Here is a 27,765-nt window from a genome sequence, read left to right on the forward strand (position 1 = left end):
CCCAAAACGCACAGCCAAATCACTCCTCAGTTGACTCCTACTGTTACAGCAGTTAATGTTGAGACTTAGTGGTGCTGTAGTGGTACTGCGACTCTAAACAGACCTCATGCCAAAATCACTGGGCACTGGTTTGGCTGTGCATCCCCAGTGCTGGTTTTGTGCCCTGCTGTGGACTTGCTTCCCTGCCAGCTTATCTTCTCTCCCCAACCTGGATGTTGCCACATGCATATTGTCTTCCAACAGTGGGAAAAGCACCTCGCTTTTCTCCTCAGTTGGAGATGCTCCTAATGCGCCAGGAAGGTGCCAAAGTGGAGATTCTACCTGTGAAGTGTCCTGGGATCCTTGGCAAGGCTTAGCCAAAGTTAAAGTCCCATAGACCGGGGAGGTCAGAGGGTGGGAAGGGAATCACTGTTCCCTCTAACATCTATCATGGGATGAAATATTTGGGGTATATGACCCGGTCTCCTAGTTAAATTACCTGCTGATGAGGCAGGAGGTACCTCTGCCTGTGGTACTTGGAAGTTTCACTTACGTAAAAGATTTCATAGTGTGGTGGGGGGTGGGTACTGTTGTTCCTTTTTTGAATCAGTTATTTGTAGACTTTCTTTTTTTATTCCTTTAAGGAGAAAATAGCACTTTTAGGGGAATAATTTGGTAACTCTTGAAATATTCTGAACATCTCTAATTTTAATTTAAATACTCTTATTGAAAGGACTAAAGCTTACTATACTTACATAGTTAGCTCAGTGAAAGAGTATGGGCTCAGGTTTGTGTCTCTTTTTAGGATGGTTAGAAGTCTTCTCTATTATTTCACGGCTTATAGACTTTCTTGGGGAATGATTGTCTGAGCCCCAGCCGAAGTTCTTCTGCAGCTGGGCATTCATAAGAAATCTCCTTCTCTTTCTACTCCTCTCATTCATCATACAGGTTTCCTGATGTATAAGCAGCTTCAGTTTCATGCTACAGCCTCCCTCCTTCGACAGTCTCTCTGCAGCTTGACTGTGTATTTCCTTACACTGGTGAGAACGTAATTATCTTTGAGGTTTCTTATCCCTCATTTGAATTTTGCTGAACTCGGTCAATGTGCCCAAAGGTTGTGAAAATACACAGATGCATCTTCCTTCCCTTCACACCAAGCACTAATGTGTAACTTCTGCTTCTATAGGAAGACAGACTAAAAAGGCAGCAGCTAATTATCAGCAGCAGTAGATAAATGAGCTGCATCTTGCTTTAAAAAAATAAATATTTTCTCCTCAGCCACAGGCCCATCCCAGTCAACAGTCAGCATTGTCAAATATGAGGAACTTTTTTAGATTACTATAAAAAAAGAAAGGTTTAAGGAGCAGTCTGATCACATAGTCATATATTTATAGGAAACACTTCGCTCTAGGATCATCTGATTAACAGTTTATGTCTTGGGCAAACTGGCAAGTCTGATGAAAATCTATCATTTCTGTCAAAATGTTTTTTATATGCATTTTGCAAAAATCATTCCTCACTGCTCCCAAGTTTTTGACTTTTTTTTAAAATTTAAATCCATTTATATCTCATTCATAACTGTTGACAGTGGAGCATCTACAGAATACAAAGTAATCAACAACAGAAAGGTTTGCTGAGCAACTTCCAGCAAACTGCCTTCTGGTGGTGTGGTAAACAAAAGATGGGAGTGTCCACAGTAGATTGTTGTGGAATGGTTTTCATAATACATTTCAGCCAGGAAATAAAAATCAACATCTTTAGTCTGGTTTGGTTTGGTTTTTGGCTTGTTTTGGGTTTTAGCTGACTTAGTTTAACCAAGACTGTCATCATCTCTGTTCTAAGTTTATTTCAGCTAATAAAATGGCTGTTACATTGAATGCCTCAGGAAAGCTTATAAAAACGGCTAAACTGGCACTCTGTCAAAGGCACTGTTGGATGGTTTTGAAATGATCAAAGTAGCATCAGGCAAAAGGAAGCAGTTACAGTAATATGTCATTCTCAAAGGTTCATGAATTGATTCTGGAATTCCAGAAGAGTCTGCTTTAATAATGTTGGTTATAACTGGTTAGAAAATTTATTCATGAGCTCTTAAAAAGTCTCTGACATGTTTGGTGTTTGCTGTTTCACCTATTGTTGTCATCAGTGTGCAATTAAAATATGCTCATACTTATATGTTGCTACTAGTTTATGTTGCTAGGTATTTCTAAGATGTCTTCTCTCTCATCTAAGATATTATAATAAAAAAAATGTAACATAAATTTGTTTCCTGAAGAAAATGTGAAACTTTCTGATACTTTATTGTTTCTTATTTGTATTTTATTTTTCACTTTCTCACCCGTGTAGCAACTGCTAATGTGGTAAGCTGCATATGTACTAAATGCCTTTCATTTAATAAGCACTAGTTAAGTGTATTAGAAGTAGGTCAAGAGCTGAGATTTGAGCACATATGCAAACAATGTCAAATGTTTCTGACACAAAAGCTTATAATTGGCAAGCAGAGGGTGAGATAAAGAAATGCACGTGTATCTTTTCCACTTTTCAATGGGAGAAAGACGGTATAGAGATGTCAAGGTACTTACTCATGACCACACAGTCGATTCTCACTGGAAATTGAATTTGGATGTACTTTTTCTTAAATGGAGACTCTTCTCATTGTCTGGTTTGTTTGCTGTACTTAAATTTACAACAGCAATTCTTACAGCTAAGGTTCATTACCCTACTGGCATTCACTATTCTGTGCATTTCTTTTTCCACTCCTTTTTGCTACTTGGGTTCATGCTCACATACCGCAGGCAGCAGTGCTGGCTGCACAGTTAAAGGCTCTCTCCCTCCCACACACTGCTGAACTGGTATGTAAACTGCTGAAGTGTTGGTAGATAGTCCTCCCTCAATATCACACTGAATAAAGTCCTCTCTTGCTTTTTTACTGTATTGCTGCCTAGGGGAGAAGGTTGTTCCCTATGTCCTCTTTCTCTGTAAAAATTTGCTGCTACAATGGTATTATCAGCAAAATTTTAGACAGTTGCTTTAAATGCAGTTTGACATTTCTGTTACACAGATTATTTGCCATGTGAAGATGATGCTTGAATTCATTCTTAAAGTGAGCTAGTATGTTAGGCCTCTGCTATGCTGTTTATTTTCCCTCTTGTGCGGGGGAAGTGGCCCAAGAGGTGCTGACAAGTAGAGGGGTATTCATTTTACTTCTGTAGAATTGATTTTCCCCCATTAACCTGCACTGCAGCATGATGTAAGATACTGTTTTGTGTTCTCACTGCAACGTATTTCCTTCTGGTCTTTCTTGAAGGGAAAATTATGTTGTTTCATGAAGCCCTTTGGGTTTATATGGCCTTATGCTTCATGCTTACTTTGCTCTACAGAAGTATTAGAGTATTTTTTGTGACCAAGGTTATTGTCTGTCTGGCTATAATTTTTATAATTTTAATCTGGTAGATTAAAAATCAGTAAAATATTTTAGTGGCTAAAGAGGCTTGAAATCACCTTTTGGTGGTACCTTGGCATACAACACTGCGTACAGCAAAATTTTGCCTCCTAGGGATGTTGGTCTGTGTGGTATAGCACATAACATGCACACACATGCATAATTATAGTCAAATAAAATGTAGAAACATAGGATTTTGTGCATTTAATTTTGTCACATGTTGCTCTTTTATTAGGACTTTAATGAATTTTTAAAAATGGCTTACGAACTTTACAAATATTTTTCTAAAACAAGAAATAGTGTTTAGAGTACTTCATTTCTGTGTCACTGTGGTTTGTTTTGCATGCTGTGATTGGCAATTAAAATTTAGTTAAAAGTCTTGAGACCTTCTGTGTTACCCTGTAGGTTTACTATCTTCAGGTGAAGATACTTGTGTGTAGATTATTTTCCTGAGGTAGAAGTGCTGGTAAAATCTGCTCACTTCATATAATGTGATAGAGCTATTGTTCTTGGTGTTTCAGGGAGGATAATGAAACTTGAGCGTATTAACATTTTTCAAATCAGACACTTTTTCCCACTTTCAGACAACAGTTATTCATAGAATCACAGACTGGTTTGGGTTGGAAAGGACCTTACAGATCACCCAGCTCCACCCCCCTGCCCCGGGCAGGGCCCCCTTCCCCCAGCCCAGGGTGCTCCCAGCCCCGTCCAACCTGGCCTTGAACCCTTCCAGGGAGGGGGCAGCCACAGCTGCTCTGGGCACCCTGGGCCAGAGCCTCACCACCCGCACAGGGAAGAATTTCTTCCTCACATCTCATCTACATCTACTGTCTTTCAGTTTCAATATTCACTGGTAAGAGGGTGCTGAGCAAACACATAGCACAGTAGTCTAGAAAGGTATTTGTAGTCTTAGCTGATTTTTTTAAAATTATTTTGTGATAGAGGTATCTCAAATTCTATGTTTTCAGTCCCAAAGGCAGTCATTCTTCCTGCTGTCATGAAGAATCTTCCTCTGTGCAGCACAATAGGGATAACAAAACTAATTTCAGTCTCAATTTAAGTTTAATTCCGAGGTAAAACTTGAAATGAGGTGGTAATGAACTTGAACTCACAGTTTTGATTATCTCCTGCATGCTTATACAAGCGCTCTGACACAGTACAGGTATTTTCCAGACATGGTTCTGTTCTGAGAGTGTTTGTCTCTTGAGCAGATTAAAAGCTAAATTTTTTTGCTTTGCCTGCTGTTATAGTTAATATAGTAAGAACATTTGGGATTCAGCTCTTAGGTTTGAATCAGACCTACGTAAATACATACCCACAAGAAGAAAAGATAATCATTGTGGCTGTCATGATGTGACCATTCTAGGAAATAATGAATTAGTAAGACAAAGAGTCTGATCATCTGAAATAGAGAATGATCAAACTGATTAAAACCATTTGGAAAGCAAAACTCACAAAAGTGTTTCACAATCCCAGCTGTGCAGTCCAGTGAGGACTGTGGTGATAACAGCCACTGTCTCCCTCAAAGTCTTTGAATTTGGACATTATATCTTTTAGAAAATACCAGTTCGTGCCTCATACATTTAATATACTCATTGACAAGCAGCCTTTCTTTACCTGAAATAAAACTGGAATAGCTCTAGCAAAGTCAAAGCAACTGCACCAACAAACGCTGGCTGGAAATTTGCCATCAGAGGTCTCTGGTGAGCCCTGCTGTGTCTGCGCTCCAGGCAGCTGCACCGACCCTCTCACAAGCATGGAAGGGAATGCAGATCTCTGTGATGCTGTGATCGGTCCTATCTGGCCAGTCTGTTCTTCACTAAGAGTCCACGCAATTAGTTAAATTGAAAAGCATCCTCTCCCCATGCATTTGGCTTTTCCAGGCACAGATGAGGTAACTAACTTTGGCGAATGTGGCTTTCTGAAGTTTGGCCTTCACAGATCTCTGTGATAATATATAACCAGATGGAATAACGAGCCCACACTGGTCTAGCAGAAGTCAAAACACCTTTTCCCAGACAGGGTCAACACCTGCTATTACGGTGGGCTGCTTTATGCAAATACTACCACTTTGTTATTACTGTATTACAAAATGCATTAAGCATCCAATTTCCTTTGTAAATGAAGCAATGTATTACCTCAATAGCTACTTTTGAAGCTATCTGCAACTTAAAACACAGATGTTAAAACTAATGGAACTAGATGAACCCCCACTGAAATGTAATCCTTGAATAGAGAAGTGTTTTTAGTAGGGGTTTTTTAATTATAAGGTTTATTAAATGAAATGCATATTATAATGGAGAGAAAAAAGTCAAAGGATCTCTTATGGCAAAAATAAAAGCTTTAAACTTGCTATCAATACTCCATTGGGTATGGAGTGCCAAAAGAGAAATAAAAAGACATTTAATCTTGTTTCAAAGCTTAATGTTCTGTACCACATTGTAACATAGTCCAAAACAGACAATTGCTTGCTCATAAATCTTTTCTTCTTCTTTTATTCAAGTTACAGAGAAAAATCAAGTCTGTCCTTTAAAAATAGTCTGTTGTCAAGGGAGCTTGAAAGTTTATGTTGTTAGCCATCATGTTCGTCTGTCTTTATGGTGCCAGAAAGAAAATCTGAGGCTTGAGTGGTTCATTTTGTAAGTGATACAGTGGTAGCACACGTATGGGCTGGAGATCATAAAGCTCTATATAGGTGTGGGGAAAAAAACATTGGGCAATTAACCATTGGTGAATTTTTTTTCAAGGTCTGTTGAATTCAGTGCAGTGCTCATAATCAAGCTGTTTCTGTCATAAAACTTTAGATACCTATTATATGACTGTCTAGGTTAAGAATTCATGTTCCCAGTACACACTTTGGAGGATGATTAACTACCTGATTTAGGGGCTCTGAATCATCCTCTGGATTCTCTGTAGACATACAGGAAGCCTGGGCTGTTAAATTTGGCACCTAGAGACTTGCCGCTCCAGGTTAGGAAGTATATGCCGTCTTGCCTTTTGAAGGATTTGGATCAGATCTTGGAGGTGTATTTTGTAGTTATTCTAGTAAACTACTGAAGGTAGAAAAAAAAGACAGCAGGGCAAAACTTAACATGGGGGAGGTTTTGCTGGCATCAGCACGCTCTCTGTTGTGTTTTAAACATAAATTTGTCACTAGACACAATTTATTTATTATCATGGGGTCAGGGAAGCCAGAAGTTATTAGGAAAAAAAAAAAAAAAGTTGTAAGAAGCGCACTGTTAAATTGCTGTTTAATTTTCAGCCACTACAATATTTGGACTGCTTCCTTTGTTTATCTGTTCATTTGGTATGATAAAATAACTGCATACTTTGATATTTTGTGGGTAAAAGGCCGCTTTTGTTAGTTTCCTTGTTTATATAGATAGACATTAAGCAGTGTACTTAGAGTGCCATTATCCTAAATTGCTGTTTATACATATTTTTATATATAAACCTTTTAATTTGATAGCTCTTCTGGACACAAAGTTACTTTAGGTTACATAATTTTGGGAACACTGAATTCTGCAGATGTTTAGCCATTTCAAGTAGATAGATGTGTAGAAGTTCTTTTCAAAACTTTTTTCAGTGTTTCAGTAAATGTTCTAGTTTTTCTATCATTGTGATTTGATGCATTTATTTTTGAAAAATAACTTATTTATGGCTAGTATTCCATAGTAAGAATATGCAGCTAGTTGTTTGAATGAATGGGAAGGAGAGGAAGTTTTCTAAATAAAGTATCTTCTTTTTAGGAAAGCAGATGTTTGGTAGATAACTCTTTCCTTGTCCCCAGCTTATCTGTTACTTCTTCAGTTATTAAATATTCTGAACTCAAGAGAACATTATTGGGCAAATGTAAAACTGTCATTTTTCCACTGAAGTTTCCATTAGCTGTGAGTAATTCCAGTTTAGGATGGATTTTTGTGTCTTAAACTTTCTACTGCATTCTGCATGTATTTCATTACTGCGTACCATACCTGGGAAAATGTTATTTATTATTTCATGCACCCAAATATTGTCTGCACTGATGTACGTACTCGTCTGACAAGTGCAATTGCTGGTTTGCACTCGCATGCCTTTAGCTTTGTTTGAATCTCATATCTGCCATCATTAAGTATTCAAACAAAGAGCAAAACTGAACAAAAATAGTTTAGAGCATTTCTGCTGCTTGTTTGCTTTGACCTTGTAAGAGAGTAGGAAGGATGTTATTAACCTAGTGGTACATAAACAGTGCACAGGCCAACTCTGCCCTCTGGGTATATTAATGAGATAACAAGAGGTGCATGTAGCTTGGCAGTAATAATTTTTAAAAATTACTTTTACTATTTAATTGCAGCTTTTGTGTTTTATTGATTTTATTTAAGCTGTCAGTAGCAGTGCATTAATAGCACATTACAGGATTTATTTTTAACTAACACAGAATTAAAAACTAATAAAATGAGACAAGCATGATTCCAGCATCCCTTCTGCGTGTAGGCCAGGCTCCAGTAGGGTGATGGGAAGCTGATTTAGTTTTTAGTAAAGGTTAACTTAAAGAAAAACTATGAGAATGGTTGAGATATTGTAAAAAAGAACATTGCATATCTGTGTGTGAATATATATACACACCATATATATTTGTGTTCATGGCAGAGGATAATTTAAGCAGTTTAAAAGTCTTGGTCTCTTCTGTATTCTTACCAGTGCAGTACATGCATGCTCAAAAGGGAATTTGTTTAGTTACTAGAGGCCCGTAAGTGCTGTCCAACAGCCACAGAAACTTGGTATTAACCAAAATACAATGAGAGCAGCAGCCCGCTCAGACTAGAGTAGGTGGCTGCTCTTTCTCATAGTTCATTGGCCATGAGCAAGTGCTAGAGAGGACTGTGAATGCTGACATGTCTCACCGGGTCTGGAAAAGTGGCATCGTTCCCAGTGAGGTTAATGGGGGATGTGTTACAAGATAATTGAAGGGCATTAGCATTTATTAGAAATTAAAAGGGAAGCAGAATTCCTTCAGGCCTGCCATTGTAATGGGCATTTGGGGAAGGTGAAATGTTTCTAATTAACAACCTTTGTGCTTGTTGGCTGCACTGTAGATCTTTCTGTTTGACCACCTGGCCTCTGGCTCACAGTTACTCAGGCCAAACACTTTAAGCATGGGAGCAAATGTTACTCATTTTCTCAGTGATTAAAGAAAAACATGACCAGAAACATGAGCAATACCAGGGTTAATGTCTCAGACTTGACTGCGTTGAGAATTGCATTCTTATAAAGAGAGTGGAAAATAGGAGGTGCTGCAAGTGCCACCAGCACAATCTCATTCAGTGTTGTGTTCTAGGGACACTGAAGTTCCTTCAGAAGGCAGGGTTTTTGTGGAAAATTGGTGCAACGGTTATCTAAAGTAGGAGCACCACGAGGTGATGTCTTACTGAAATGTTTGTTAAACTGTTTTCCTTTCAGCATGCAAAAAAAAACAGCATACATAATAGAGTAGAAAAATGCACTGTAGACAGACATAACTCAACACCATCTCAGTGAGGGAAGATTTGTACCCTCCTGCTACCTTCTGTGTCCCATCCTGGGGAAGAAGGGAAGGAGATGCTTAAATGTTGCTACCGGCTTGCTATTTCTTCAGAAGAAAATAATAATAGATTATAGGTGGATAAATTTCCCACAAAATCTTGGATGTTTCTGATTTTATGTTACATGTTTTGGAATCTTCATAGTAAAATCTCCTCTTTTCCCCAAACATAAGCATTTTAAAAATAATATAGGTTCTGCTTACTTGTAAGTTGATGGCAATTACCACCATTAGTGAAAAATCCCACTGCTGTACTGTTTTGCACTTCCACATGCCGTTTGAGGTAGACATGCTTGGACACATTCATTCTTAAAATACCTCTATCCCAGAGACTCCAAATTTGCAGGAATTGGTATATTTCTGTATTTTTTTGCAAGCTGCAGTTCCTAAGGCACTGTAGTGATAACTCTGGTGAGAATGATTCCTCACTATTGATTGTGTGTTCAAGAGAATACAGTCTGCAATACAGAAAAAATTTTTAAAAAATTTTTTAAAAAGCAGTATGATTTTAAAAAAATAGTATGTATCTGATAGTTCAATCCAGGTCAAGAAATAAATTGGCATTTTTTTCATCTGTCAGTGACTTACCTCATCATTAAGTGATACTGCCAGTGTAGTGAACTCTTCTTTTTCTGTTCAGGGAGTCCTGAGCACAGTTCATAGAGCATATCCTGGGAGCTGCATCTTTGATCTTTGGCCAGTTGTGAATTACTGTGACTGCACTGAGCCCAACCATGCCCTTCATTTCTTTGAAACAGTAAGGAAAATGGAGCGTTATTATAGAGAAGAAGATACTTGCCCCTGTGTTATAATTTGTTTACACCTTGCTGCTAACAAAGGCTTAGGGATGCAGGAGTTAAATACACTGCTTACAGAATCTTTAGTCTCTAGTGATCTCAAATCTTCAAAAGATTGTTTTTCCTGGAAACTGTAGGAGCAAAACTGTATGAGTTTTCATCTCTTCACTCTCCCCATCAGTGCAGTGCTATTTTTGCTTAAAAAGTGATGATCTATGCTAATACTCACAATTTTTGAGATAGGATGGAGGGAGCTAGAAGAGCATGTCTGAAACTTATTGAGAAACCTGTAGCAGCATTCAACATAAAAATTTCCTTACAAATCTAGGTTCTGACAACAAAGAGAAAAAGCTTGTAAAATATGCAAATACATTGTTTCAAGTATTGCAGCTTCCATCCTCCTCACGGGTGCTTGGGGAAGTAATTTCTTCTGAGGACAAGCTCCAAAAAACTTTGGCTGTCTTCTAAACAGATGGGAAAACAAAACAAGTAAAGAGGAAACAGTCACATCCACTCTCTTAATTTCCCATAGAAAGGGTTTGTTCTTCAAAGTCTATACATACTGCCTATTATCAGAAAGGACAATGAATACTTTCAATGCACTTTGCAGGAATTTCAGCCCAGCCCTGTCATTTGATCTGAAAGAATTGGATGGCAAACATAGTGCATTTGGGGTTCAAATAGGATGTTGTTTGCATTTTATAAAACTCTCTTAGTTATGACTAAAATTAACCTGCTAAAGAAAAGAGAAGGTGGTTTATTGATAGGACTGTTGGGGTGCAATCTCCAGATTGCTAGTCTGCATCCCAGCCTATGCATTTTTGGGTAGGTCTTTTTGGTTAACCACTTATCCAGCCTAAGCAGGGGAGCTTTCTTTGCTGCATTCAGTGCTCCCGGTATCAGCACTTGTGCACCACCTAAAATCTGGTTTTGATGCATTTTTCATGATCAAAGAACCTACATGTGCACTAATACCCCTGCATAAATACACCCATGTACTGTGTGTGGTACTGGTGATCAGAAAATGGCTGGGATCAGAACAGATCAGATCTCAAATTGTTAACGTGTTTTTAAGAAAACAAGTATCAGTAGGTTGGTTGAAAGTAATTAATGAACTGGCATTATTTACTTGAAATGGAAGAGCGGGTTTCAGATATTTCCCTTGATTTATTTTACGATTCACACATTGGTTATTCCCATTAAGAGATTATGTGAATTGGTGTCATTAGAAGCAGTCACATTCCTCGTTTAGTATATCTCAAACTGAAGTTGCAGGTATAAAACACTATGTTACTATATTAAAACTTAGACTTATTTTTGTTCAACACCCTCCTCCCTTAAAATGACTAGAATTACAAATGTAATATAGAAACGATCTTCTGTTTACACCAACAGTTCTCTCTGACCTTAATTTTGCCATCCTACCCACAGGATTGAACACATAGAAATTAATGTCAGATTTTAAGCTACATTCTTCATGCATGACTGTTTAGTTGTACAGCAAACCTTTTCTGCCTCTTAAATCAGCTTTGCCACTTGTCCTCACCGTGGTAGGAAAAAAAGGCTAAAAAAAATCTTTGCCAAAAGAAAAGGGATGATTCAGGAATATTTTTCATGGTCAACAAAGTATTTAAAACATGATTATACGTATGAAAAAGAGAATTTGTCATGGGTTTATGTTTCACTGTGCTACGTGAGCTAAATGTATAATCACATCCCCAGTAAAAATCCCTTGCTATGACAGAAACAAACTGGAAATAAATGTGACTCACAAAACAATTATACTAGTGCCATACTCTTATGGAAGTGAAATGTCTTGTATGTTCAGAACTTACTTGAAGAATGTAGACATCATAGTTTCACATGTGCTCAGATCACAAAGAAACCTGATATTTAGCTTATGGGTTGGTTGTGGTTTTTTGCTTAGTTGTTTTCCTGCACAAAGACATCCATCGCATTTGCTTTAATATTGGTTGCACGTTGGATTGCATTTCAGACTTTGCAAGAGAAGTTTGTCAGGGAAGATTTTGTAATTTTGTCCTGAAAATTTCCTATGTATGTAATCCTAATACTTTATAGAAGAGTGACCGGAAAGATTATTAGAACCATGTCTTTTGATAAAATGAGAAACCTTTGTAGAATTGATGTGTAATACTGCACAGCAGTATTGGTAAATAGTAGAATGAAACAGCAAATTCTTTGCTTGGAGTATAATAGAGGTGAAAATCATGGTTCAAAAGTCACTCAGCTGTCTTGACGGGTAAAGAAAAATCTCTCCTGCAAACCCATCACTTTTCAGTTATGAAGCTAATCTCTCACACAGTTACCAGAATGACTTTGAAGGACTTGAAGCCTCTGCCCATACTTATAAGTTAAAAACCAATGGGGAATGTTTCTAGGACATGATCTCAGTGATTTTATACAGTGAAATTATTAAATGTTTCCTGGCACAGTTTTGGCTGATTTTAGCACTCTTCTAGGTGGTTCCTGGGCAGTTTGGGAATTGGCACAACCCAAGGAATTGTTCCCATGTGGTGATCTCTGGTCGGCAATCTCTTTCGGCAAATTAGGGGACATAGGCACATAATGTGAACTTGGTTTTGCAGTTCAGCTGCAGTGACAGGGAACTGCTGAGGATGGGTTTAAACTGCTAACATAGGTGTCTTAAAAGCAGCAGTGAAGATAATGTGTTACTTGTGATTCTAACTGGAATGTTTTGTTTATTTTTATTATATTTTCACTGTATGAATTTTGTCAATGTTACTATTTTACCACATAGTTACTGTTTAATGTCAGGGGAAAAAACAGTCCTGCAGGTGTGCTGTACCAGTCACAAAAGAAAATATTAAATCCTCTGCAATCAACAGAGATTTCAGAAGTGCTGGGATTAACACTGATGTATATTATCAAATAGCTTGGGTTTTGTGCATATTAGATATAAAGCTTGAAGCTGCCCTTTCATCTATTCTGCAGAGTTAATGGTATGTTAAATAAAAAGAATGAGGGTTCTTCTCTGTGGTGAGCCAAAAATTTGGGATTCAAATGAACCAAAGCGGAAATTTTTCTTTTTTTTCAGATCTGTCTGAAATGCTGTCTAACAAAAAAAAAAAAAAAAAAAAAGTTTAATCTAGCATTTAATATTCCAGCATTTTCTCTTTGACTTTCTCTAACATAGGACAATATTGAAACAAAAATTGCTTTCATAAACAAGAAATCAAAATAATTCCCTTAGACCTTCCCCCTTCTTGGGGTGAAACTGTCAGGTACAGTCTGATGTCATGAATAGGTCTTGGTTAGCCTGTACTGTATTTTCAGGAAATTTATTATATGCCAAACAGTAACTGAGCTCTAGCTGTATTCTCTAGTTTTGGTAAAAAAAAAAAAAAAATGCCTAACTTGGGAACTATTTTTGTTGTTATTAAACTGTAATGATGTGACCAAATAAATGGTGGTCTGATGTTTTATCATTGCAAACTAGCAACCAATAGATGAGCATGTGCTTTTGCACGTTTTTGGGGGGTTTTTTAAGTATGGATATTTTCCTAAATTTTATCTTGGAAATAACGTAATGTCTTCCACTTGACCTAGAGAGGATATATGATTGGAAAATAAATTGTGAATACCTGGTTCAATCTGTAAGACTCCACACCTTTCAGGAAGGATGCTGCAGAGCAGGATTGCAGGGAGATGTTTCCATAGCCCAAAGCAGGAGTGAATTGTGCTGCCTTATTGCCTGCAAGTGTGGGGTGTGCCTCTTTCACTTGCCCCAGGAAATGCAAGAGCAGCTAAACTGATAAAATTGGTGGGGAATTTGGACATTTATAATTAGTTTGACTTAAGCAAGAACACATACACGGCAGAGGGGAGAGAGCAACTGTGTAAATTGAATTTTTATTTCATCATTCCTTCCAAAGAATCCATGACTGTCAATGTGCTCACATAAGGCAATAAGGTTTTCCTGGATGTGGTTGTGTGCGTGTAAGATCAAGTGTCTTCTTGTCCTTTATTAAGTACTACTGCAAGACAGTGTGTTGATTAATCTGTTGCTCTTTTACTGAACCATTATGGCCTGTCTATAATGGTGTTTCAAATCTGTACCATATGGTACCATGACCATAGCTGAGCCTCCAGTACTCTGCTGTTTCTGGCCAGCTTGTCAGAATGAAATCTTTTTCTCTGGACAGACTGAGAAACTATAGTAACAGTGCTATAGTTTTGAGGGCAAAAAACTGAATTACCATATATTAACTGTCTTTCAAGATCTAAGTGTCAAGTCACCGTAACTACATCATTAATCTGCTGCTTGGTCAAACTCAGTAAACAAGCCTCATGTCATGTGATGTGATCTCCTTTTTATTTCCTAAATAATGGCATTAGAAAAGTACTTCCTTATAGCCAAACAAGGGAGAGAAGAAAGGAGTAGGAAAATAAAGGATGCTGGCAAATACAAAAAGAATAGGGAAAAAAGTTGCAGTACAAAACGTAAAACAAGAAGAGGGGGGGGTTAGTGTGACAATTTGATAAATGTATTAGATTGTTTGTATTGTTGGTGTATGTTTAAATAGCAGCTGTCTCCAAATCATTGACTGAATTCATCCATATTCTTACATCTGAGACTGCTCATCAAGTTCAGTAATGCCAGTTGTATGTTTTGAACCAGAGTAGAGATTATAGGATCATGTAAGCAGTAAAAATTGATTTATAGTATCTTTTACTTTATTCAGTACCATCTAGATTTGAGGAAAAATTTGTAAGTTTTTGGCAACAATATGCATCAGAAAAAGAATTATTGTAAAGATTGTTGATAAAGAAAATGTCTCTGATGGTTTTTCTCCTATATCTTCCATTCTGAAATAATGCAGAAACTTTTTTTTTATATATACATTTTTGGAGGCTTTATTGTATCAACTTTATCTTTCAACATAGAAGTTTGTTACCCAATATTCCTTTATATATTTTATCTGAGTTCTGCTCTGATTGGACAATCCTCCAGGACTAGGATGAGATATATTTATTTCCTTCTGTATCACGTTTTATTCTTCTAGATGTTACAATGCAGCATCTTCATAATAGCCAGGAAATGTTCACAAGGATCCCATCTTTCCCCTTTGAAAAGTTAAGGCTACCTTCTAGAACTGTGGTGCTGCATGTTAAAACAGTTGATTTTTCTCTGAAGCATTTCAGTGAATCACAGTAACATGTATAGTGTAGAAATTAAGATGCTTTCAGTCCGAAACTGATTTTTTTTTGTTGTTGTGGTGTTTTGTTTTGTTTTGTTTTTATAAAAAAGGCAAGCCGGCAGTATTCTGTTTAAAATCTTTGAGAGAGCTGAAAACAGTCTTTAGAAAAGCTGTGTCTTCAAAGTTCTGGATTGTGATGGTCTTAAATAAAAAGAACAGATAAGTAAGCAAAATTGTGTAAGATCAAGAATGGTTAGCAATCCCATCTATTTGAAGAAACGTCTGTGCTGCTATTGTTGGATGGGATTAAAGAGAAACATCTCACTTCTGCCATTTTTCTGTGTCAGCACTGGAGGTTGACAAGAAAAACCCAGCAGGCCCAGAAATTGCTTGCTTGACTCTATCTGCAAAAAAGGAAAATTCCCCCAAAGTCCGCATGCTATTAGACATGAATTCAGACTGAAGTCACTGCTAACACGCGGGATCCTTGTGTTGATAGAAAGCTGCCTATCTATTCTACCTGAAGCACTGCTTTAAGACAATTTAGCATTTCCATTTTCATTAATAGCTGGAGCTGAAAAAGTTCTAGCATGAGAAGCACATATGCCAAAGTGTTAAAATGAGTCTCCTCCAAAAGCCTTGCACAGGGATGGCAGTGTGATTGATAATCAAACGCCAGAATGTGCCCTTGTATGTGTGCTTGACTTCATAAGGACTCTTGAGAGGCTTCTGTTTTCCTCACACCATTTTCATTGTCCCTGCTTCACTGCTTAGAGGTTCAAAAAATTTATCATCTGAATTTAAAAGCAACAGAAAATACCTGCTGTTTTGCTTTGTCTCATTTGATAGGCATGCAGCATTATCCCAATAGGAGTTTAAGATGATAAAACACCAAGTGGGCTAGAAGGCAGACTGAAATGGTTATATCGTCATTAAACTTACAGCACCCTTGGCTGTTATGATGTATTTGTGCTATGTTGTAAGCCTCAAATGAACACTTTGAAAGTGAATCAATAAAAATAGTACTATAGGTTAGAGAGGTGTTCATTACCCCAGATGTCATGGATTTAGAAGCTTTCGCTATTCCTCTTAAAATTGTGTGTGTGTGTGAAATAAAAACTTGCTGGATATTTTGGGAGTCTTGTTCCTTCCCTTTGGTGCAAGTTCAGGGCTGTTAGAATATGGTTTGTGATGGAGAGAACATCTGAAACTACGACTACACCTTCACACCCTAGCAGGGGCAGACAACCCTCTGTTCTGGTTGTGCAGTCAGTCAGAAGGCAAATAAATCCAGCTGACGTGGCACCAGCTGGATTCATGCTGTTTGCAGTAAAACTTCTCCAGGTTTTGATGAGCCAGGGGAAGCAGTGTTGTCACGCTGCTGACAGCTGGGTGTAGGGCCTCGCTTTGTTTAACTAGATACATTAGTCACTGAGGAGAACACTTTAAGATGTGTTAGAAGACATTGTCACTGCAGTGCATTGAAAAGTGTTAGCAGAGCTTAGCAAGGCATCTGACCGTGATCAAATATTCCTCTTAAATTAAAAGCATGCTTAGGTATTCTGCTCAGCCTGTTCTTAGGTAGCTAATAATGGAGTTGGATCTTCTCGCTCTATTTTGAGGCTGTCTTATTGAATCATGCGTAGAATGATGTGTCTAATTTGTGGAACAGAAGTCCCTGTGCATCAGCTGTTCACTGTGGCTTTCCTGGGGGGAAGATAGGACTTTTTATGTTGAAAGACAGTGATCATGCTTTTCAGCATATCAAAGAACAAATGTATCACAGGCTTTTCTTTTGAAAAAAAAAAAAACAAAACAACAAACAACCAAAAAAAGAACAAATGGCTCTTATCTGTATTTCCATCATTACATCTGCATAAATCTCACCCTTGCTAATAGGACTTGTAGCAACATAGATAAAAGACAGTCACACTGCCAATGAGATTTGGAGCAAAACAGACCAAGGCACACCACAGAAGTAGGAGGGTTCATCCCTATAAGGGCAACAGGCAAGCGTGTAACTCAGCCCATTTAGAATCAAGTATTGACATACAAAGCGAAGGCTCTCCAGAATGAAGTACCTAAGGGTGGCTGATGCAGTGGCTGTGCAAACATACTAAACACTGAACCTTGCTACTCCTAGATGGATCTTTTCAGAGAAAAAAGAGTTTGGTCTCTGCCTCCGCTCTGCCGTAGGCACACATATGAAGTCTGTGATGGGAGACACCCAGAAGGACAGTCCAAAAGCAGCGGGGCTCTGCAACTGGGAAGGAGTAGATGGCACTGTGAGGGTTGAGCTCAGCTGTGGGCGTAATGGGGGTAAGCAGAAGCCAGCAGGCTCACCTCGGGGACTGGAAATGGGGTGAAGGGGACAGTGCAAAAGGGTCAGAGGCAGACTTGTGGGATTCTGAGAGATAAGAAAAGAACAGGAAAAATAGTAAGCAGCATGTTTTTCAAAGCATGAATAGATGATAAAGGAGAAAATGAACAAAGAGCAATACAGTTCGTCCTCACAACTGATCACAAATGGTAATGTTATCACTGTGAGCAGAATAGGAAGGATGTTCTAGGGGTGGACTCTAGGACAAAGGCATTAACTGGAGTGGTCTGATACAGAACACAGAAATATTTATTTCAGTGTAAGCCACAGTGTTGACAAAGTCAGCATACCATATAGTTAGCTTTGTTCGTTGGCAGTTTCTGAGATTTTGTCTAAAATACTATTTGAGTTCTGCCCAAGTTCTGTCCACGGACACTTGAAAACTGTAGACCAAAAGCAGCAGACGCACTGACACCAGTAATTGCTTTGACCTAGATTAAAATACTAGGGATTTTATTTTTTATCTTTTATTTTGCTATTTTAAAGAGTCTGGGTTGTCCTTTTTCTTAGAGTAATGTACGGATTGAATGTTCAAAGCAAAGAAAGCAATTAAGAACTTGTTATGGAAGGCCTCTTTAAAAAGAAAATTGTGCAAGGAATGGTTTTGATCAGCCCTTTTCCTAGGGTTCCACCTGTAAATGCAGTTCTTGCACCTCTCTTGCTATCCAAGCTCAAGAAACTCAACACTGCTTTTTAACACATGAGTCAGAAAGACAGGCTTTCTGTAAGATGAAGTGACTGCTGCTGTCCTTGATGTACCCTTCTTTTTTTACATCGGGCTGCGTGATACTACCTTTGTTGTCCTACAGCCTTTTTTATGGTCTGTCAGAATTTTCTGTCTTTAACAAACAGCATATGTGGGACATGTGCTTCTGAAAAAGCACTGTGTTGTAATCTGATATATTTGGATGTTCTTAAGTACACAGAGAAAAATGGCGACTTATCTTTTCATCCCAGAATGTTCATAGTAAATATAAAAATAAGAATCTTATCAGTCCTTACTGCCTAAAATCAATAAACAGGACTTCTGAGTGTATGCAAATAAAGCTAAGTTCAGAGGGATTGCAGAGGTGTAGTTGAAGTATGCGTAATTTTACTTGTAGAGAAGCTACCAAGACTACAATAGAAATGATTGGCAGTGATTTCAAAGTGTCCCCGTTGCTCTGGTAGGGAAGTGACCACACAACTTGCTGTGATTCAGTAGAACTTCACTGTGAGCAAGTTAGCTCCCAGCTGAGTTGACTGCACAAGGTACAAGGTCATTTTCTTACATGAATATAGGCGTGAGCTTTTAAATAAAAAGATCTGCTGTTGACTTCAAAACTGAGTCACCGGCACTGATGAATTTTTGAAGTCAGTTTACCATCATTTAAAACTACTTAAGAAGAGTTGTTAATTCTTTCAAAAAAGAGCATGTGCCCTTTCTATTTATGCCTATATATTTCCTAATGGATAGTGAAGCAGGACTGAAAAGCCTGTGAACACCATGGAGACAGTATTTTTTAAGTGTTGCATTGTGACATATTCGTGACCTTTTTTCTTTGCTTCCTTAACCATTTTTTTAACTTTCATATTTCATTTCTGTTTGGTGTGTGTACGTGTTCATTGTAGTGATAGTATAGTTCATCTCATAAGTTATTTAACATTAACTTGTGAATGCTACGCCAAGGCACCTAGCAGGCTTAGTAACAATAGTAGCCACTTAGTCATCGTGCTTCCCATGTCAGCTGTAGAACGCAATAAATATATTGGAACTACTTAGCATAAATCTCTTTCATCGAAATGGCTATATAGTTTCACTTTGTCAAAATACCTACATGTTGGCTTTCTTTGCTGTTTAAATGCTGTTCTATTTGTTCCTAACTTCCCCTGTTTAACAGCAGACAAACCCAGGGAGCACTGAATGAATCGGATGATCCCGAAACAGGCTGTCTAACTGATAACAAGCCAACTTCTCGACACTTCTATCCTGTCGCCTTGCTGCTTGTCAGCTCACACTTGCTGGTTGTGTGGCTTATTTTAAGTCTTGCTTTGCTATTAGCCAAATATCAATAAACTTCACTTGTGTTCCTTTCTTTTCTACAAAGAGCAACAAACTAACTTTAGAAAAAGGAATTACGCTGTAATATTTCTACAATCTCAGACCCCAAGGATTCGTCTTTAAGATACAAATGTCTGAAATGTACTATGTTTTCATTATCTTTTTCTGAACTCTAAGAAGTATACTATGCATTGAGTGAATTGATTTGCTCTTTCTGTTCATGGTAAAGCTTTCCCACTGTAATTAGCTCAAAGAAAACCCACTTACAATGCTGTCACTGTATACAGGAAGATGTGGAATCCTGAATGCTTGAACCCCTCTTTCCAGAGTAATTCGTCTGACAAAAAAAAAAAAAAAAATAATTTGCACAACACAAACTAACCCCTAGACAAATATTACAGGGTGGTGGTTTGTGAGACTTAACTTTCATTGTGTTATTTTCATTGTTACTAGCTGATGGGATCTTTTTTGTTTAACAACTGATTATTAGTTTGCTACAACTAACCCTTTTCTGTCAAGTAACTAAATGGAATAGAGTAAGTTCTGGTTTGTAATGCAGTTAACCTGTTTGTAATTGTTGCTTTAGTTGCTTTTGCTTTCAAGACACTTTTATATTATTTTTGACAAAGTCTTGTTCATGTCTTGATGCACCACTTTGGCACTTGTGACTTTTGTACTGTATGTGAACAAACATCCTTCCTTTATAAAGCAGAGAGTTCAACTGGGCTGTTTGAACAGCCATTCTCTTTTTTTTTTTCATTGCAAAGCCGAACATATGGGAAATGAAGCAGATATGAAACTTTCCTTCACAAATCTCTAGGGCCAGACTTAATAAAATGCCTTATTCCTAGAATACGCATATTTAGGGTAACATGTACTCTCACATATATAGCAAACAATTTGAAAAAAAAAAAAAAAGTATGAGAAGGTTTAAAAGGCAAATATATTTCTGGAATTAGAACAAAATGTATCATCAGAGTATTTAATTATTTTTTTTTTTTTACTAAAGTTTAAACCTTAAGGGCAAATATATTAGGGGGGAAGAAAATCTTATCATCTATTTCTGAGGGCAATAACTGTACTGGGCCTGGCCTTGGATTTAATTTTGTAAGATGTATCATCACTTGTGGAAAACAAAAATGTAGAGTTGAATCTTTGTTATTTTTACTTCAACTGTTGCTGAAACTCTGCAATGAACAAATAAAGGATATTTATTTATTCTGTGTTTCATGAAGTTGTACTTTTTCCCCCTTTCACTAGAGAAGGATGCCGCATAGAGAATGTACTGAAGAATGTCAAATGCAGAAAGTATGCATTCAACATGATACAGCTGATGGCTTTCCCAAAGTACTACAGACCTCCAGAAGGGACATATGGAAAAGCTGACACCTAAGTTTAACAAAAGTGTAATCAGGAACATACATCATGCTAATTAGTGAATATAAAAATTGCTGTTTATGACTTATTAATTGGGAATGTGTAACCAGTTGAGGTGTTATTTTTATCAGTTTTTATCATTTTACATTAAAAAACTCCAGTTAGTCATTCTGAAATAAAGTATCATGAAAAAGCAATGGACTGAATATTCTCAAACCCAAATATATTCAACTTTTCTTTGTAAAGTTGAAGCTTAGTATGACTCATAAGCCAGCTGGAGTTAGTGTTTTGGGTCGTTTGATCGAAAATTAAAAAGGGAAGTGTCGTTTGCTACAGGAACTGAGGTTAGCAATCTGGAAGCTGGCATTCTGACTCTGAACCAAAATCCGAGATTTGATTTAAGGGGTCTCTTGCTGCTGGAAATAGTGTTTTCTGGAACCAGCATAGCACCGAGGTCTAGATCACTAGCGATTAAATTCTTCACAGAAGTGTTTATGAAAGATGCTAATGTTAATACCTGCGCTAAATATAATTTTGGTAATTACATTTAGCTTCTTTACATAAGCATGGTAACTTCATAATATGTTTTTAGTAATTACAGCCTGTAATTTCAGTAATTCCATTCTGATTCCTTGCAGTTCATTTGGATGTATCATTCTTGGCTTTCTGTACTACAGCCAAATACCACTTACTTCACTTTCACATAAATCAGATTGAAATCAGGGGGATTAATTCTTCAAGTAAGGTGACCTGAATTTGACTTGTCATGTTCCCATTTACTGTAAAACCCTTAAAACTAAATTTTCTTTAGTGGTAGGGAAAATGAGTTGTGTATAGAGGAGCTAATGTATCTTTAGGCTATAAAAACATGTATGTTTTTACAGAGCCTAAGATAAATGTTATAATTATGAGTAACCTGCTGTATTAGGACTAGTTAGCCACTGCAGCTGATTTATATCAAATTTGTAATGCTGCATGTAGACACTCTAGGATGAAGAACTATCAGCTTTAAAAATGAATGTTAATGCTTCTGCCAGCTTGTGTTAGTCCTGAAATTTGTCTTGTAAAGAACATTTGTGTTTTCTAATTATATCTATTTATTGCCTCCTTCTGCCTCCCAGAGAGAAATACGATTACAAAGCCCCAAGTGTTCACTGGTTACTGACCTTTATGTAATGCAGTCGTTTTGAGAAAAAAATATCTAGAGCAGAAGTGTGAGAATTTTATCCTAATGAAACTGCACTGAGAATTTGAGCATTCGTAGGAAACTGTAATTGCCATGGATAAAGAAATTAATGTTTGCTTGCTCCTATGGAAGTCAAAGTAATCTTGATGCACCATGAGTTATATCTGGTTCTTTTTAATCCATTAATGCCCGTTAATGGGTATAAATCTGTAAATATACTAGTAAAAATACATAGTTAAGAGCCTGATTCTGCAAACTCTAATTGGTTGATTACATGGAAATGATCTATCATGTGAATAAAATTAAACCCATCTTGTATATTTGCAAGATCAGGCTTTGGGACTTGTAGGAGAACATCAGGAAGAGATCCTAGTTCCAATATTCGTTGACTTCAGTGAAGCCAGGAATTCACCTATACAATATATTTACTTAACTATTTGGAACTTTTTTTCAAAGTAAAGTAGGTAATTTAAACAGTGTTTTGGTGCATTTGTCATCTATTTCTATTATACAATGTGCTATCATGAATGACTTCTTTGCTTTACTGGAATGTATTACTTCAACAATAGATGTCAGAAGAGTAGGCATTGCATCATAGATAAGCTCGGGCAGATGAACGTATAATGCCTTGATTTTTTTCTGTCATATATCAATAGAAGTGGGCACTACTCACTGGGTGGGTGGACGTGTGCATAAATTTGTGTTTGGGTCTTTAACTATAATGTAGCTGATCTGTACAAAACTTTTCTGTGGATTTATGGAACATAAATCTTTCTAGGAAGGTAATGTTTTGTTCTGTCAGACTGCCGCATTAGCCCTTACTGTCTGACATGTTTATTATTAGCTTAAAAATCCTTACATGTACAGTTTAGAAATAGTGATAAATTCCTCATGCACCTCTGAAATAATCCCACAGATGTACAGTAGAGAATGCTGGCCTTCCTACAGCAATTCTGAAGCAATCTGTAAAAGTCTGTGTGGGGATGGTACTCACCAGTGGGTGCTATAGGTTCCTATAGTTCTTTATCTTAGCCCTGTGGGCACTCTCAAGTTCAAAATCAAAATTCTGTAGACTTCCTTCTTATCAGGAAAACAGTCTTTCAAGATCTCATCTCATAATTTTAATTCCACTTGGGATCTAAATTGCCATTGTCACTCTCATTACTTTTATATTGAAGATGTTTTCCACATTGAAGCCGTGTTTTTGAAGCCTTTTTGTTTTAACAGCCACTCCCAGTTTGTTCTTGTGAAATTCAATAATCTGTTTTTTGCTAAAGATAATCAAGAAAAAATCCGAAACCCACATCAGTGTGCTGCAGTGAAACTTCATTGGGTTTGGGACATTACAGAAGAACAGGCCAGGTTTTGGGGCTAAATAAGGCTGACTTTTTTCGGGCCAGTTTTTTAATCGGAACATCTTTTTGTAGGTCACGAGACCCACCGACATGGTTCCAGGTCTCCTAGCAGAGCCTTGTTGCTTCAGTACTGAAACAGGCGCGGATGTTTCCTTGTCTGACCGTTGCCTGTTCTGGGCTACTGTGGGTCCAAGCGGGCCACGGCTGTGTCATCAAAGCTGAGTAGTCAGCTAAGTATGGATTCAAAACTAGTGGGTTTTTTTATTTGCCTTTTATGAAGAAACAAAGGAGGTTTGCTGCAGGTTGATCGCTATGTTCCTTGGAGTACATTTATTCTTTGTAGAAGCTGCTTCAAGCCCTGTGCATTGTTTGAATGCCCGAGGAGTTACATAATCCCTGAGATCTTGCACATATCCCTGTAGTTCACTCTGAACATCAGAGGAGTAAAATTAAGCAAATTAATTTTTATGAGCAAGCTATACCATTTGTTTTGCAAAGGGTTAAGGGCAGCACATTGATTTTGGTGGTGGATTCACAGAAAGTGTTCCATATCTGCTCTCTTAAAACTTTTGTAAGGTATAAAATAATCTGCTTTGAGGGGAAGGCAGTTCTCAAGGGCTAAAAGATGAACATTCAAAAATACATCTGTCATCTAAATCCAAATCCTGTCTTACAGAAGATACTATTTCTAGAAATAAGGTCGTCAGGATCTGCCTTGAGGAATCCTGAAATAAGGGCTTTTAGCTTTGAATATTTGTACAATGCATTAAATGCTTCTGTTGGGGGTTTCATACCACAGACTAGTGTCTAAATAGAGAGCTACTACAAAATGCTTACAAAATTAAAGAAAGTTAATTTTTTCTCAGAGATGATTCCAATACTGTTATAATACAAAACATGCATAGGCCTGACATTAAGCAGGCAGGTCTTTTTTTCTGAAGACTTCTTTTGGGGGATTTAAAATATGTTCTTGTTAGTGTTATACTTTGGCTTTTATGGAGCAATTAGGAAACAGAAATTTTTGATTATGTTATTTGATTTTTGTCTGTGTGAAACTGTATTTTGATGGAATACTAGCAATGTATGCATTATAAAGAACAAATAATTTAGGAGGACAGCTGAAACAAAATATTAACTGAGAAAGCCTTAATGAAGTCCTTTGCAATGTTAATTTTTCTACTGTCTGAATTTTGGCATTACGTAAATGAAATAAGGAAATTAACAAACACTTTCTGTGTTTAAATCAATTAGCCCTGAAGAAAATTCACTTATTTGCAGTGAAATAAATTGTAAAGGTATTCTAAATCATCACTAGTAATTTAGGTGTAAAGAAGTGCAGCTTATCATTTTGAAGCCCACTGTATAATATGCCTATTAAAAGCTTCAGAAAATATGCTCATTTTTATCTCTAGTTTAAACAAAAGTTTCAGGAAATCCTGTGGTCCACTTATAAAAGTAGTAAATGCACTGAACATCAACCGGTGTAATAAAGAAAGAAATCGCATTAAAAACTATGCAGCAAAATTACATGTGTGAATTAATGTATGTAATCAATTAACAGTCTTAAACGTATATTGTGTCAGTTGGCTATGTTGTAAATTTGAAACCACTGATATCTATATTTATGCTTTTTTTTTTTTTAATTGTAAAGAAGTGTGCTGTACAGGTAATGCCATGAGACATGAATTTGCAATCAAAGTGCTTTAAAATAATTTACTGTTCTTCAAAACACAAAGTTACCTTGTAAATTGCATGTTAAAAAAAAAAATACCCAAATGCTTTTTAAAAGCAAAAAAGAAAATTCCCAGACTTTAGAACATTGCTTTTTTTTCCTTAGTCATGCAACACATTGACTGTTGTGTTGCCAGAGTATTCAGCTTAACACTCTGCAGCACTCAAACATTTATTTGCTTTTTCTTTCATAGCATCTACTGCATAAGTAATATAACAGCAGTGAATTTCAGCATGATCCTCATGATCCAAGATTAAAAACTTGTATTTGCTCAAATAAACAGGAAACATAATACTTCACAATAAATAAAATAGAGGACGCTTGTGAACCAATGTATCCATATTCCAAAGAGGTGAAACATAAAGCATGGGGTTTGTGTGCTGACAGGGAGAAAGAGTTATGGTAGAAATCTGACTGTGACAACAGAGCACCCTGGATCCGTGGGGTTTGGAGTGCTGAGATTTGGACCGTACTGCTCTTACTTAGACCACTAACTATTGGCAGTGGTGTTTTGTACTCTTTCCATGCATGCAGAGTACTTTAAAGGTTTTTGGTGCTTCTGTTTTTTTTTATGAATGGTCTGACTTCAACATTTCTAAAATCCCAAATTACTTTAGTACTTGTTTTCATTTTGCATAGCTGTTCCTTGTAATATTCCTGTATCACACTCTGGAGCACATGGGGCTATGTGTAAGTAACATTAACAGCACTTCAGTCCATAGTGTGTGTTTGTTCAGAGAAATTAAGCACAACTATAGCAATTCAACTCTTTATATTTCAGGATTTAACATTTTTGTTTCATTGCTGTCTGTAAGCCATGTCCATTGTACACTGTGTGTATATTTTTATTTAAATAAATGTGATGTTTATTTTTTATGTTTCTGACTTTTTTGTTTGTTATTCATTTTTCATTTTCATTACAGTGGTGTTGCCCAGAGGGCAGATTGTGCATGATGCTGAGAGTGGGTTCCCTCCTAAAGGAGACAGTGGAAGCCCACGAACAGGTCTCATCACTGCTAGGAGCAAGTATTTAAGAAAAGCTCTGATACAACTGTAAAAAGCCTGCAATTGGCCATAAATGTAATGTTCCTATTGTTCCTAGTCTTACTACAACTTTCATCTCAGAACCAGGTGGGTCCTGCATTTTCTAATTAAAAACAAAACATTCACATACCCGTAAGGAAACCCCTTTCACACAACTATTGATCTGTAGAAAGTTATTCAGTGAAACAAAGGTGGAATCAACATATTTCATAATGAAGACCATTAAAAAGTCTATGTGGTGTGCTTTGGCTGGTATTTTGTCTTCACCATATTAATAGTGGGTTCCAGACCTTGGCAAATAAGTAAGAGTTGTTTCTGTGCTGGTTTTCTGAGCTGCTGTTCATAGCTAGATTTATTATATGATTTGTCTTCACAATGAAAGGTAAGTTCTCCATGGTTGTCTGAAATATAGCAAATAGACCTTCTTTTTGGGTATATGATAAAATGTGGCTCACCTTCTGTTTTATTAATACTGTGATTAGAAGCTTGTTGCATAATTTACTTTCTCTGTTTATACGTCAGTACATTTAGTTGTTTTACTGTGATAGATTCAGTGAGATGTTAATTACCTGCAGGGTTCTTGATAACCTCTAGAAAGCACTAGGAACTGAGGGTTATTAAGGAAACAAGTTAAAAAGCTGTTAAGATTCAGCCTAGGAATTTTGGCTCTTACTAATAAAAGTGACAATCTTTAAAAAATACTTTGCCTTACTTTGCGTGCTTAGGGATTTTATCTTCTGTGTCAACTGGGAACCACCTTTTTCTTATGACAGTGCAAGAGAGAACAGGAGAAAGTACCTACAGCTGTAATGAGATGTTGGAGTAGTATGATAGTAAGAATATGTTTTCACCAATTCCCTTTCCAAAGTTACTTTGGGGCATGTTCGAGTAGAAGTATGACCTGATGTTTCTGAAGCATGGTCTGCAGTGGGCTGTCCATTGTTGGCGCTGACAAGATGTGTACACAAGTGCTGCTCCTAGGCAAGTCGGTGAGAGCTCTGCTGTGCTCTTGGTGTTGAATCTTGTGTGGATCGCAGCCTTTAGTAGTTCTGTCACAGCTGTTCTTAATGGAGTTAAGGGCAATAAGGTTCTGAATGCAAATTGGGCTCCGCGCTGCTTGCTTTGCCCAAATAAACAGACCCTATGCATTTCTGCGTGGGTTGTCCAAGTACAGTCCTAACCCAGTACATCAATGAGAAGTACACTTGCTCTGCTGCAGGGAAGATTTTTGGCATTGTTAGCGGAGAAGCTGTAAATGCTTCCAAATAAACTGGGTTAAGAAGTTGAATTCAAAGAGTAGCTGAGATTTTTTCATGTGTGTATATATGTATACACATGCATATTATATGTGCAGGTGCATATTTTTTATATACTTGTAGGATGGAAAAGGCTGTTAAAGAAGATCAATTTAAAATTGAAGTTGTTCTTCTAGCAGTTGAATACAGTTTTGCTCTGTGGAAGTGTTGCACAAAAGATAGGTTTGCGTGAACAAAGCTTTAGCAGGGCTTGTAGTGTGGCTGATGGCAAATGTTGACTCTAATGGTAAAAGTTACTTCTGGGCAAAAAAAAAAAAATAAAAGCAGAGAGAGAAAAGGGAAAAGGAAGATGTTTCCCAGTGGCTCTCAGCAGGGTGTTTCACAGAGTGAGTCTGCCATTCCTGTCAGGAGCCCTTGGAGCTCAAGCTTTGGCTGCTCA

The 27,765-nt window shown here is 37.2% G+C and overlaps 1 protein-coding gene across 5 annotated transcripts in view; it reads left to right on the forward strand.

Moving 5' to 3' along the window:
- Nucleotides 1–25,095, forward strand: part of INPP4B (inositol polyphosphate-4-phosphatase type II B) — a 342,715-nt gene extending 317,620 nt beyond the window's left edge. For 3 of the 5 annotated variants that reach the window (XM_042796878.1, XM_042796881.1, XM_042796882.1), the window contains one exon: nt 19,216–19,742. In XM_042796878.1, the coding sequence (XP_042652812.1) occupies nt 19,216–19,390 (175 nt within the window). In that variant the 3' untranslated portion in view covers nt 19,391–19,742. Of the gene's footprint in view, nt 1–927; nt 1,039–19,215; nt 19,743–20,636 lie in introns of those variants that run through there. The other 2 variants (XM_042796879.1, XM_042796880.1) reach the window with 2 other exon arrangements.
- The last annotated feature ends 2,670 nt before the right edge of the window (nt 25,096–27,765 follow it).

This window comes from Tyto alba, unplaced genomic scaffold (genome assembly GCF_018691265.1).
Source record: "Tyto alba isolate M040663 unplaced genomic scaffold, T.alba_DEE_v4.0 Super-Scaffold_23, whole genome shotgun sequence".
Classification (NCBI taxonomy): domain Eukaryota; kingdom Metazoa; phylum Chordata; class Aves; order Strigiformes; family Tytonidae; genus Tyto; species Tyto alba.